This window comes from Oryzias melastigma, linkage group LG21 (genome assembly GCF_002922805.2).
Source record: "Oryzias melastigma strain HK-1 linkage group LG21, ASM292280v2, whole genome shotgun sequence".
In the NCBI taxonomy this organism is placed as follows: Eukaryota; Metazoa; Chordata; class Actinopteri; order Beloniformes; family Adrianichthyidae; genus Oryzias; species Oryzias melastigma.
In genome coordinates this window covers 17,612,679-17,624,367 of record NC_050532.1, presented here as the reverse complement: position 1 = coordinate 17,624,367, position 11,689 = coordinate 17,612,679, and the positions used below count along the sequence as shown (strand labels likewise).

The window sequence follows — 11,689 nt, the reverse complement described above, 5'->3', positions numbered from 1 at the left end:
GTGAAAATAAAAAAGAAAAAGAAACTTGCATGTCTCAAAATTTGATTTTTTTTTTTGTTTTTACCTTCTACCATTAGTAGAGACCAAATTAGCAAAAAAATTAGCTCGTTATTAATTAAAAGCTGAACTCCAAATTAGCATAAAATTCAGTAATAGATTAAATCAGCCAAAAATGTTAACAAGTTGCTAAATGAAAAGCTAAACTCTAAATTAGCCTACAAACCCCAGAATTTAAAAAAATAGCCAAAAACATTAGCATATATGGCTAAAATATTAGCTAAAGTCCAAAATAGCATAAAAAACTCATTAGTGGCCAAATTAGCCAAAAAAGCTAGCTTGTTGCTTAATTACTAGCTGAACTCTAAATTAGCCTGAAATTCGTCACTAAACTAAATTAGTTAAAAATGTTAGCATGTTGCTAAAATAGAAGCAAAATTCTAAATTAACCCAAAAAACTTCAGCAGATAACAAATTAGCTGAGAACATCAGCATTTTGCTAAAATATTAGCTAAACTCCAAATTAGCGTAACATTTTTCAGTAAACTAATTAGTCAAAAACCTGATGTTAAAATAGAAGCTAAACTCTAAATTAGCCTAAAACCCCCAGTAGACAAAAAACTAGCAAAAAACGTAAGCATGCTGCTAAAATAGAAGCTAAACTTAAAATTAGCCTAAAAACATCCAGTGGACAACAAACTAGCAAAAAACGTTAGCATGCTGCTAAAATAGAAGCTAATACTTATATTGTTGACAAAATCAATTAGAGATAGTGAAGCCCATCTCTGATTAGTCAGGGTCTAGATATTCCAGTATATAATACAGTATTGCTTTAAAACCAACATGATTTCAACATTTTGTTTGGTAAATGCCCTTTTAGGTAATTACAATAACAGAGCACACTTGCAGCATTTTCCCAAGTTTAGCAAGTTCCCTTGATTTTAAGCAATTCGAACACGATGCACTACTTTACTATCGTTTTGCTAAACGGCAAATATGACGTCATCAGATTTCACGAATCAATACAAACATTTCAATACGCTTATTTGTGACTCTACTGTGTTCTGATGATGAAAATGTAGATAGTTTATTTAAAAAAAAATTTTTTAACGAGTCTTTTTCACCAAAACTCTTCAACCACAATGCATTGTGGCCTATATTTGCTATTGTAGTGAGAACTTAGGGAAAGAGACTTAGGGAAAATGTGCAGTTTACTTAATTTTGAAAATAGTCGATTCAGACAGACTAGAAAATTTCGAATGCACTACATAGTGCACTATATAGTGAGTAGGGAAGGAATTCAGACGTAGTCATTGGATCACATTTTAGAGTCTTTGGTAAGACCCTACTGTGGATTTGAACTCCCAGTCTCCCAGTATCAGGATGGAGACTACCACTGAGCCTGTAAAATGATTTTCTTTCACTTTTCTCCAGTTTAACAAACTGAGTGTTAGGTCTAACTTCTTATGAACAAAGAAAATAAGATATACAATTTTGACTGCATCTGACCTTCTCCTGGCTCAGTCAGGCACAGCAGCTTGTAGTTAAACACTTAATTTTCATACATAAAGGGCGTACAGACGCAGAGGAAAACAAACATTTCATTTCTTTAGACATACAAGCTAGAAGTCAGAGCAGAAATTCTTTCTTGTTAATAAAGCTGGAAATGGAAGGAGGGGTTGTGTTTTGATTATAGTAGAAAGAAGCAAATCTGACACGCAGTGTGGGGGTGAGGGATTATTCCTTGAAGTTTGGGCCAGAGTTAGGGGGTGAAAAAGCACAGGGAGTAGCCTGCCACTAAAGAGGACTCAACTATTCAGCTATTGTCAGTGTCTGTTAGAAACACTCACTGTGAGTCAAACAATCTTATATTGAACCTTAAGTTCTCTGGTTGTGTTAGGATGTTCTTCAAAAATATGTATAAAAATATAGAAGTGAGGATTTCAAGTTACTTAAAAGCCTGAAAAGCAGACTAAAAGCTTGGTGCAAACAACTGGAAGCATGACAAATTAACATGACATCTGGCTTGATGTATCTCCAACTGTTCAGTGAGCTAAAACATTACTTTCTACTTGGTGCAAAAAGAAAAAAAAATTCAAAAACAGAATCAAAAAGATGTGTTTCACTTCTGAAAACCAAATCTTGCAGTTGTTTCAGTTTCACAGGGAATATCCAGCAGCAGATGTGAGCATTGATGCTGTGTGTGTCTAGTGCGGTAATGTGAATCACGAGGAGAGCGACCACACCGTTGGGGAATCTGGATGTCCATTTACTGTAGAGAAGTGGGTGTGTACACTGTGTGAATTTCCAGTGTCAGATGGCGAAAATGACACTAACCTACTGAGCAATTCTCAACTTATTTTGGACTTAATTTTTGGTCACTCAATGAGTATTACTACCTTTAAAAAAACGTGTGGGATAATATGAAAATCTTTTCTTCCTGAATTCAACAGTTTCAGTGGATTAGTGTGGCCGTTCTATGAACTATTTTTAGACTGGTGGTATTAAGGTCTTTGACTGCTAGCATTTTACTGAAAAGAAATTGCCTTAAACTTATTGAGCTCCAGATCTTTCATTTGGCTTCAAAACAACAAAAAAGTACCCATGGCAGTTGCTGTTTTCAGGCTTTTCATTTCGATTCAGAGTAATATCCTCAACAGCTGCTCATCCAACTCTGCTGGAGAAATATTAGAAATAGGTTCCCTGTGATAAGTGGTTATTGCAATTACAATGGAGCAACTGAAATGGATATATGTGGCTTGCATTACTTAGAAAACCACCCAAAACTCAAATTGTGAAAAGAAGGACATTTATGCTGATTTTCAATTTCTTTAAATACTATTTTGGACAATTATTTTCTGGACAATTCAGGTTAAATGGCTACAATAAAATAATAATCTATTGTTTAACACTACAACAGTTGTTCAAAATAGAACAAAACTGTGCACATGTAATAACATATCATTTTGTATCATACTATTATACCAAAATGAATTTTTAAAATATCACTGAATGTAAAAGTGTGTTATATCTTAAGCTTTTTGTAGGGTATTATTTTGTTCAGAATGGCATAGCAAATAACTTTTCAATGGCATGCTTCATGTGAAAATACCCCCTAAACAGAATCAAGCAGGTTTATTTGTTTGGCACCTTTTATGCTCAGAGGTAATTTATAGAACATGGCAGAAATGCATAAACCTTAGGCAGCAATAAAACATGACGATTAAATTGGAATCGTGAAAAAAATTGGCACCACTTGAACATGAAAACACTGCTTAAAAATAATGGAAATAAACACTTTTTTTCAGAAATAAAACAAAGCAAGTGTTGTGCCATTTCTTAAAATGTTAAAAACAAATGTAGCAGCATAAGAAAAACCATTGAATACGACTACATGTATCCCTATTGTAAAACATCCACCTGTTTACACGCTTTCTCGCTAGCTCACAGCCCCTCACACCCTAACGTAACATTACTGGTACGACAAAAATGCAGCTGCCAACTTGAATGAGGAAAACAAAGATGTACATGGGTCTAGTTGACTAAATTCAGATGCATCAAAATGAAGCAGAGCAGGGAGCTTGTGGCTTGCTACATAGTAGCTTCTACGACACACCTACAAGCTTTTTCCCAAGGCGTTTCGTATCGTATAGCTATTTTAAGTTTAATTTTCTTTATACAGTATATCTTCCAATGGTGGCCGGTCTCTAACAGACGCTGGGTCTAACAGGTGTTGGTTACTTTAGATGCCAGTTTCTAATACTAACCGGACTCCTTTAAGACGCCGGGTGTCAATGGTATTTGTGTTGTGAGCCAGTGTAGCGATGGCCAAGAAATGCGCATTCGATTTAACGTTTAAATTTCGCTTGGAGTGGATCTTAAACGTACCCGAGAATGGCGCAAGCTGATGGCTGATATTAACAAGACGACTGCAGAAAAAGGACAAACAAGAAGAATTTCCTGGTGGAGGTGTAAAGAAAGCGAGCGAAGAATTAGAAGAACTGGTTTTAACATAGATTATTGAGCAAAGATTGAAAGGCCCGGGTGTCTCCAGGAAAAGGATTTGTATGAAAGCAAAGAGGATTTTTGATAGGAAATTGATTATGCTTCAAAGATTTAAAAAAAAAAAGAAGAAGAAAACGTTCACAGCCAGTGCTCATCATTTCAATAAATCCCGAAAAGTTCACCAGGTGTTGTCTGAATTTATTTACCGAATTTCAATGCAGAATGAACTTATTAGCCATCACCATTCTATCTGTGATGGAATAAACGCAATAGAAGCATCTCTGTTATAAAAACAGGGCTGGGTGCCAAAATTTGGGAATAAACCCCAAGGCTACTATAAAAAGGTATACTGTATACAGCTGCAGGAGAAAATATGTTAACTCTTTGGAATTACTTGGTTTTATGAATAAACTGATTGTATTAAAAACATAAATTGGTATGATTTAAGCATGCAATGTTTTTCTCCATCGTGATTTAGATTGAGATAAAAAAAACACATCATGTGTCCATTTTATACAAATATTGAGGTTCTTCCAAAGGGTTTCTTTTACCCTCCGTTAGGAGAAAAATGCCACAACAGCATGATAAAAACAGAAAAACACATTTTTTATTGGAGTGAGTCTTTAATTCCCAAAAAGTTTAATATAAATGTAGCAGCTTAAACAAAATCATCAAGCATCACTCCATATAACCCTATTTTAAAACTGTAAAAGTGTAATAACCTAAATATATATAATAATTGTAGCAGTGGTGTGTGTGAACAAATAAAACATGACCCAGTACCCACTGTGAAAGCATGTGGGCTTTAAAATTGAGTTATACGCATGGGGTTAAAAACAATTATCTGGGTAAATGTGATTTAAAGCTGCAGAATAAAAACAGACACTTTTTTGACAGTAAGTCTAGCAAAAGATGACATAAAAAATGTTTTTTGCAATAAAATGTATTATTAATTAGCATAATAACTAATATATGGCACATTAACAGAACTCTAAATCTTTAAAAAAAATAATTCAAAATTTCAAGCCCCATATTTTATGTTAGAAATCTAAAGAGCAATTTATTATAATTTTACTCATTTAAAGCAATATTTAAAAATGTGAAATTATATTTGGGGAGGGGGTTAATTAGCATGATCAAAAATGGCGTATTTTTGACTTTAGTGGGTGAAGGCGGGAGTATTAAAAACGAAAAAAAGGTAAACCTATCTTGTTGGGACAGAGTTACGATCCCCGCCCCTCAGCGACCTCGCATTCCAAAGATTCCCACACTCAAAGATCACCTGCCTTCGCTTTTATACGGCTCATCAGCACGTAAGTTAAAGCCACGGTGAAGAGGCGGTTTCTCCAGAAAACTCAAACCCCGCGCGGGGCAGGTCGCGTAGCTTTATGCTAATCGTGAAGTTTGGGTAGCAACGGTCAGCCACCAAAACCAAAGAGTCTCCCTCAAAGGTGAGCATTGTCTGCCATGAATCGATCACAAGAAGCAGATTAGGGTAGAATTAGGTTGTTTCCTGCTGTGAAGAAGCCTAAAGAAGATTGTCCCGTGTCGCACGCACACTTAAATCCCCTACTTTTTTTTGCCTCCGAGTTCTTGTAGTTGTGCATACCATCCAGCCCCAGATGTGTTTTTTCCCCCTCGTTTTCCCAGAATTTTTCTGCAGTTTGAAAAACGCCGAAAACTAAATCCACATACCTTAAGAGGACCGTTTGGCTGCGACTCGTGCTGACATGGGAGCGTGTGAGTTCATCTGTAAAGTCCCAAGGCGCTTATTTCCATGCATGCGGAGGAGCGAAACTCGTGTCCATGACCGAACGAAGAAGACGACCCCTTGCCTGCTTGCAGCAGCAGCAGTCCCAGGCAGAGCGAGCGTGCATGACGTCAACGGGAATGTGGGAAACCCATCGGCACTCCCGATTGGCTGGAGGGAGAGAAAGGGGCGTCTTTAGGGAGGAACGTGAGGTTGAACTGACCAATCACCAGGGAGATACCAGTTACCGTGGTTACCTAGTTGGTAAACCTATACGCTGTACCAAGAGGTGAAAAGGTAAGCTAGGCGACTTTAGAAATGAAATGTTTTGTGTTTTATACTAGTCAGGTGTGATATATTTAGTCTCACTTACAAAAAAATGTTAAAAGAACAACTTTATTGTTATATACACTTTTAAGTGTTGTCCTTTTTGGTAATGTTCCTGTATTACCTTTGGTTCACACCTAAATATGGCTACTTTGTACCTATTTTTAATGAAAGTTGTATTTTTTTTATGATTTTAGCATGTATTTTGGGGCATTTTTTATATTATAGAAGATAAATATAAAGATTAAAAATATGTCGGAGTATTTCTTTATTCAAATTGCTCTGAATTAGTTAGGAGCAGTAAAAAATGAAGTTTGAAAAAGCTATATTCTACAGGTCACAAGCTTTGCTCTGCTCCATTCTGATGCATCATCTGGCAAACAAATAGATCCTTTAAAACTTTTCGATTTTCTTGTTTGAGCTGGCAACTGTTAGCTTGGGGTTGTGAGGAGCTGTAAACTAGTGGAACAGAGTGTTAACAAAGGCATTATGGGAAATGAAGGCAGACTCACTCTACTCAACTCAGAGGGGGATTACAACTTCTGAAAATGACGTTTTTTTTGGTTAAACATAGCATAATCATTATCATAAGACAATCAAAAGATGATTATAGTGTGACTATAAGTTGTGTTCTCTTTATCTAAAAAGAAAAGTGAAAGCACAGGATAGTGGCACGGCAGCGCCATCTTTCTTGAGAAATCATCCCTGTTCCAACATGTTTTGCTGTTGGGCCCACTACCCTCCTAGCTCATTAAGAATCAGTTAGAATCGTAAAACAAAGTTCAAAAACTTCTAGAGGCAGAAACAAACTACAAGTTTAACTAGATTAATGACTCATAAGTAACAAGAAAGTGCGTCTTGAAGTGAAAATAAGAGGGCAACTCTGAAGTTTTTCTTCAGTGGTTTTCTGTTAAATAACACTCCTATGTTGTGGTGCACTTTTCTTAGCTCATTAAAAGTAAACAATTAAATGTGTCCTTGTCAACAGGGTTGAAGCTTTGTGTAGTATAAATAAATGTATGCAACAAACTTTTAAGTTAAATAGCTGAAGTTCATCTAGTTAGATAGTTATGTGCATGTAGTTGACTACTATTTTTTGCCATTTCACAAACAAACATCGGGAAAATTAGCTTATATATTTTGTATAGTTCTGTATCCTAACATGAAAAGCGCAACATTATATTCAGACAGGAATCTTAATAATATGACCAAACTTAATTGAAATTCAACACCAAACCTACATTTTTACAGGATTGTGGCTTTTCTCCAATGGAAAAAGCTGTAAAAGTTTTGAGTTGTCAGGTTATTATTCTACACAATGCTAAAGAAAATGTCAGTTCAAGGGAAGGCTGAGATTGAAGTCTGAAAAGCGCACTAAGATTAAACAAAGAATAATTTATATGCGCCAAAGGCTTGAGCAATAAAGAGCACTGATCCAGCAAATGGATCCAGAATCAGATTCTTGTCACTCATACTGCAGATTAAATTATAAATTCAAGTATACTTCACACCAGCCCTTTATGCATTTTTCTAAAGGTTTGATCTCCAGCTCCAGCCTTGTGTAACAACGTCCTTTGGCTGGTATTGAATTCCACATTCCCCACAATATACTCACAGAGACAAAGTGTTGCACACTTCAATATGTTGAATGTATTTATATTTTTAGATGCGACAGCAAGCCTTCAGTTAAGAGGTGTTGTCAAATATATATATTAAATTATTTAATATTTTATAATATTGATATACAAAACCAATCATATTTAATCATTTTAATAACATATTCAACTTTATGCATTTTGGTTTTGCACAAATAAAACCTCAGAATAAATATGGTACATTAATGATAAGCAAAATGATATTGAATTGCAATCAATGACCTAATCAAACCGCAATAGTATTGGTGTTTGTACAACATGATCAGAAAAAGCTGTTTTTATCACAAACAACATGTTGTTGCATTACTGTTTATCTTTCAGGACATTCTACTCTTCAGTAATGGCTGCCAGGGGTTTACAGACATTCATAACATCTTACCGAGCAGAAGATTCAGGTGAGTCACTGCATAATGAGTCTGATATACTGCATGACCTTGTGGTCCACTGAACTGTTTTGACCAAAAGCCCTGTTGAATTCACCACTCATGTTTTTGATGTGTTTTTGCCGAAGGCAAAAGTGTCGTATTTACTCAGCTGCTATTTTAAATCAGAGTTGAGGCTGAAAAAAAACACAATACGTCTGATTGTGTGTTAATTCCACAATTAAATCTGCAATTGATTATTTTTTCCACAGGGATTTTGCCTTTACAAATTGATTCAGACTTTAAAAGCTCTGACAATGACAGGAGTTACAGTTATCCTAAACTAACCTTTGGTTTTGTCTATGCAGAAAAGCTGGTTCTGCAAATGAAAAACGGCCTTAGCAGTTCAAGGTACAGACCTGCTGAACACAAAAGACTACAAGCGCTTATTGATGCAGAGCGCCTGGAGTGTGATCTAATGGGACAAAAGGTATGTTTTGTTGTCATCTATGCTCTTAAACAGCAAAGCCGATGTACTTTCTTTCCTGTTTCATTTATTAAAACATTTCAATTACTGCCGTGCCAAACAGCACTTTTAAATATCGATTTATCTCCCTGTAGTTTAGAAAACTGTTCAATGTTCTTTATTGGATGAGTCAGAGAAAACATTTATTACAGAGAGAGATGATGAGTCAGCTTTTACATGTTTTCTTCTAATTGGTGAAAAGTCCTCTGGCGTCATCAGCTCTCCAAAAACCTTAGAAGACAGGCAATATGTTCTTAACCAAGCAATGTGGTTGGTTTTATGTTGGATTATGTTCACTTTCTTTCTTAAAGTATTAACATTTGTTTACAATGTCACTATTTAAAGGAGTCATTGTCATCTTTAAAAAACTAAGTTTTCCCTCACATGCATTCTAAGTCACTTTGAAGCTGTTGATTGTCCCTATTATATTGGTTGATGAAAGAAGCAATTTAAGTGTGAGATGGTGAGAGTGCAGGCTGTGTTTTCAGCTCAAGGCGAGTCTCCAAATTTTCCTCCAACAAAGAAACCAATTTCTTAGGCTAAAATGGCTTTGGTCAAAGGGAGCAACTTGAGCAGAACTAAGTCTTGTTTTAGAAGACGAATGGACATGCTTACTGAGTTCAAGCTGACTACGTTTTTAGTTGTTTTTGTTAGTTTTTTGTTACTGTTGTATTTATTTTATAGTGCCTTTTTATTAAAAAAAAAAGTAGTTTTGCAACCTAAACTGCTCTAATTATATAAATGAGAGGAATTTTCTATGTAGTGTTTTTGAACTATGGTGATCTTTATCATTTGAAGTCCCACCCGATCATCTTTTGATCTACATTTGCAGGAGAAAGTATGTGAACCCTTTGGGAGTACCCCAATATTTGTATGAAATGGACACACAATGCGTTTTTTATGTCAATCTAAATCACAACAACGGAGAAAAACATTGTCTGTCTAAGTCACACCAAATTATGTCTCTATTGAACACAATCGTGTGTCTAGTTTACGCATAAAAGCAAGTTATTTTAAAGGGTTCACATATTTTCTCCTGCAGCTGAATTTTAAAAGTGTCTTTTAATTCTGATTATTCAGTGTTAGGCTAAATGATAAAAACCTTTGTCGTTTTTGATTATATAGTTCTTGCAGAGTGTTTGTGGACGGGACACTTGGTGCACTGTAAGCCCGCCCTCACTTACCGTCACCCATTTGTTTATATGCTCTCCCACTAGCTTCTGCTGGTGCATTACTGGTACTGGTACATTCTTGATCCACAACAATTTCAATAAATTTCAAAAAATAACATGTTTAGCTGAATTTTCTTGATACATGTCCTCCATCATGATATAAATGCTTCAAAAACATTTTATTAAGACCAAAAGCACAATTTTTCACAGAGTGGGTGAGTCATTAACATGCTAAACGAGGCATGCACATTTTTTATTTTTTTATTTTTTTAAATATATCTTTCGTCATGGAGGGAGCTTCGCTATCAGAAGCCATGGTGACTGATTACCTCTTCTGAATGGTCTTTGTGTTCCTAGATTGATGGGCTTCTAATTGTCTGGAAATAACCTTGTATCCATCCTCAAACTGATGGGCAGCTGTAAGATCTGTGGAGCTGCTCCTCCTGTTTGGCATTTACTTGAATTCACTCTTCAAAACTAAAATGCAAAACTAACAGCACTTCAACCTATATATTCTCCCCGTGAAAATTAAAAAACAGGCAATTTATCTACCCGTCTGTTTGTTTACGCATATATATCTTAGGTACCTGTTGCAAGGAAATGTGCTCAGAGCATAAATAAACATCCTACTCCCTTTAGATTTTCTGCTTGATTGAATCTGTTTATCAGATCCTTTATGTGGGATTTTCTTTTGTGTAATTATCCAAGTCAGTGGCCTGTGGATAAAAACACTGATAGAAGACACAGTAAGAGAGCTCTTTGAAGAAGTGCAGAGCAGAAGCACCAAACTGTGTCACCCCACCTTCCCTTGTGCACATCGATATTTGTTTTAACTTTTCCAAATAAAAAAATGACCAGTTTTTTGCTTTGTTTTTAATATAATTTCTATGCAAAACTATATGTTTCTTATTTAAAATATTTTTGTCCAGACAAAGCCTTTGAAGACATGCTCAGGTGGCCTCCATCTGTTTGATATTTCTTTTTCCTATTGCAGTTGGAAGGAAACAATTTATTCCTGTTGGGCTTTAAACCTTGTCATATACTAGGTTCAGAGGACCTGCTGTGCAGCCAAGGCAACCAAGGAGAGCTCCTTATTACGGCAGCACAGACAGGTGTGGAGCAGAGAGTGCCCCAGGCTGCAAAAGGCTAAGTAAGAAGCCCTTATTACTGCCTGTCATTATTTGCCGCTGTTTTCTGAATCAGCTTCTACACAATGCAGCCGTTCCACCTAAGCGTCTTTTACATCCAGACAGGAACCGTCTCCGTTTATAAAGAAAGTAGAGCCAAAAAAAATGTGATATATAAGCTGATTTTTTTTTTTATTTGACAGTCATGACACGGAAAAGTGGCGGAGAGCTGGCAGAAGCGGGAGTTTGAGGCAGAAGTGTGGGTCCGGGGCATGGCAGTCTTGCCTCTTTGAAGGGAGAAGGGCAGTTCTAGCTCTGGGGTGCAGCTTATTTGGCTGTGTAATGACTGTCTGAGCCACCCAAGGTTAATGATGTACACAATGTAAGCTACAGTAATGAGCCTGGTCATAAAAATGTGCCACCGCTTGCAACTCCCCACATAAATATATGTTTAAATCGCCTCGGGATTCAGATGCCAAATGTCGCATAAGAAAGGAGACAAACTTATCTCTATGGTTACTGGCTTTTTTTGACAACCCTTGGGCCAGTTAACAAGAAGCAAACAACTGAAAGTGGCTTCCTCAACATGCCCTTTTGGTTTCAGCCTTCCTACAATAAAAGCATTTTTCCTCTTGTTTCTTTTTTTGAAAAGAAACATTGGAGGACATGTTATCGGTTCAGAAAGGGGTGCTTAGGTTCACATATCTCTCCTGTTTCTCAGACCATTAAAGCATTAGAAATATAATTTCACTCTGCTTTGTACTTCCA

The 11,689-nt window shown here is 36.2% G+C and overlaps 2 protein-coding genes across 9 annotated transcripts in view; one reads left to right on the top strand and one right to left on the bottom strand.

The window, feature by feature from the left end:
* The window catches only part of LOC112155429 (plakophilin-4), an 88,003-nt gene extending 82,160 nt beyond the window's left edge, over positions 1-5,843 (bottom strand). For all 4 annotated transcript variants that reach the window (XM_024287034.2, XM_024287036.2, XM_024287035.2 and 1 more), the window contains exon 1: positions 5,698-5,843. The gene's annotated coding sequence lies outside the window, so the exon portion shown is untranslated. The remainder of the gene's footprint in view (positions 1-5,697) is intronic.
* Positions 5,844-5,916: 73 nt separating this feature from the next.
* LOC112155431 (coiled-coil domain-containing protein 148) overlaps positions 5,917-11,689 on the top strand; it is a 25,592-nt gene continuing 19,819 nt past the window's right edge. For 3 of the 5 annotated variants that reach the window (XR_004946933.1, XM_024287044.2, XM_024287043.2), the window contains exons 1-4: positions 5,917-6,049; positions 8,056-8,129; positions 8,465-8,586; positions 10,841-10,944. Coding sequence is in view for 4 of the 5 variants with exons in the window: in XM_024287044.2 (XP_024142812.1) it covers positions 8,075-8,129; positions 8,465-8,586; positions 10,841-10,944 (281 nt within the window). In the remaining variant the exon portion in view is untranslated. Of the gene's footprint in view, positions 6,050-8,055; positions 8,130-8,458; positions 8,587-10,788; positions 10,945-11,124; positions 11,304-11,689 lie in introns of those variants that run through there. The other 2 variants (XM_024287045.2, XM_024287046.2) reach the window with 2 other exon arrangements.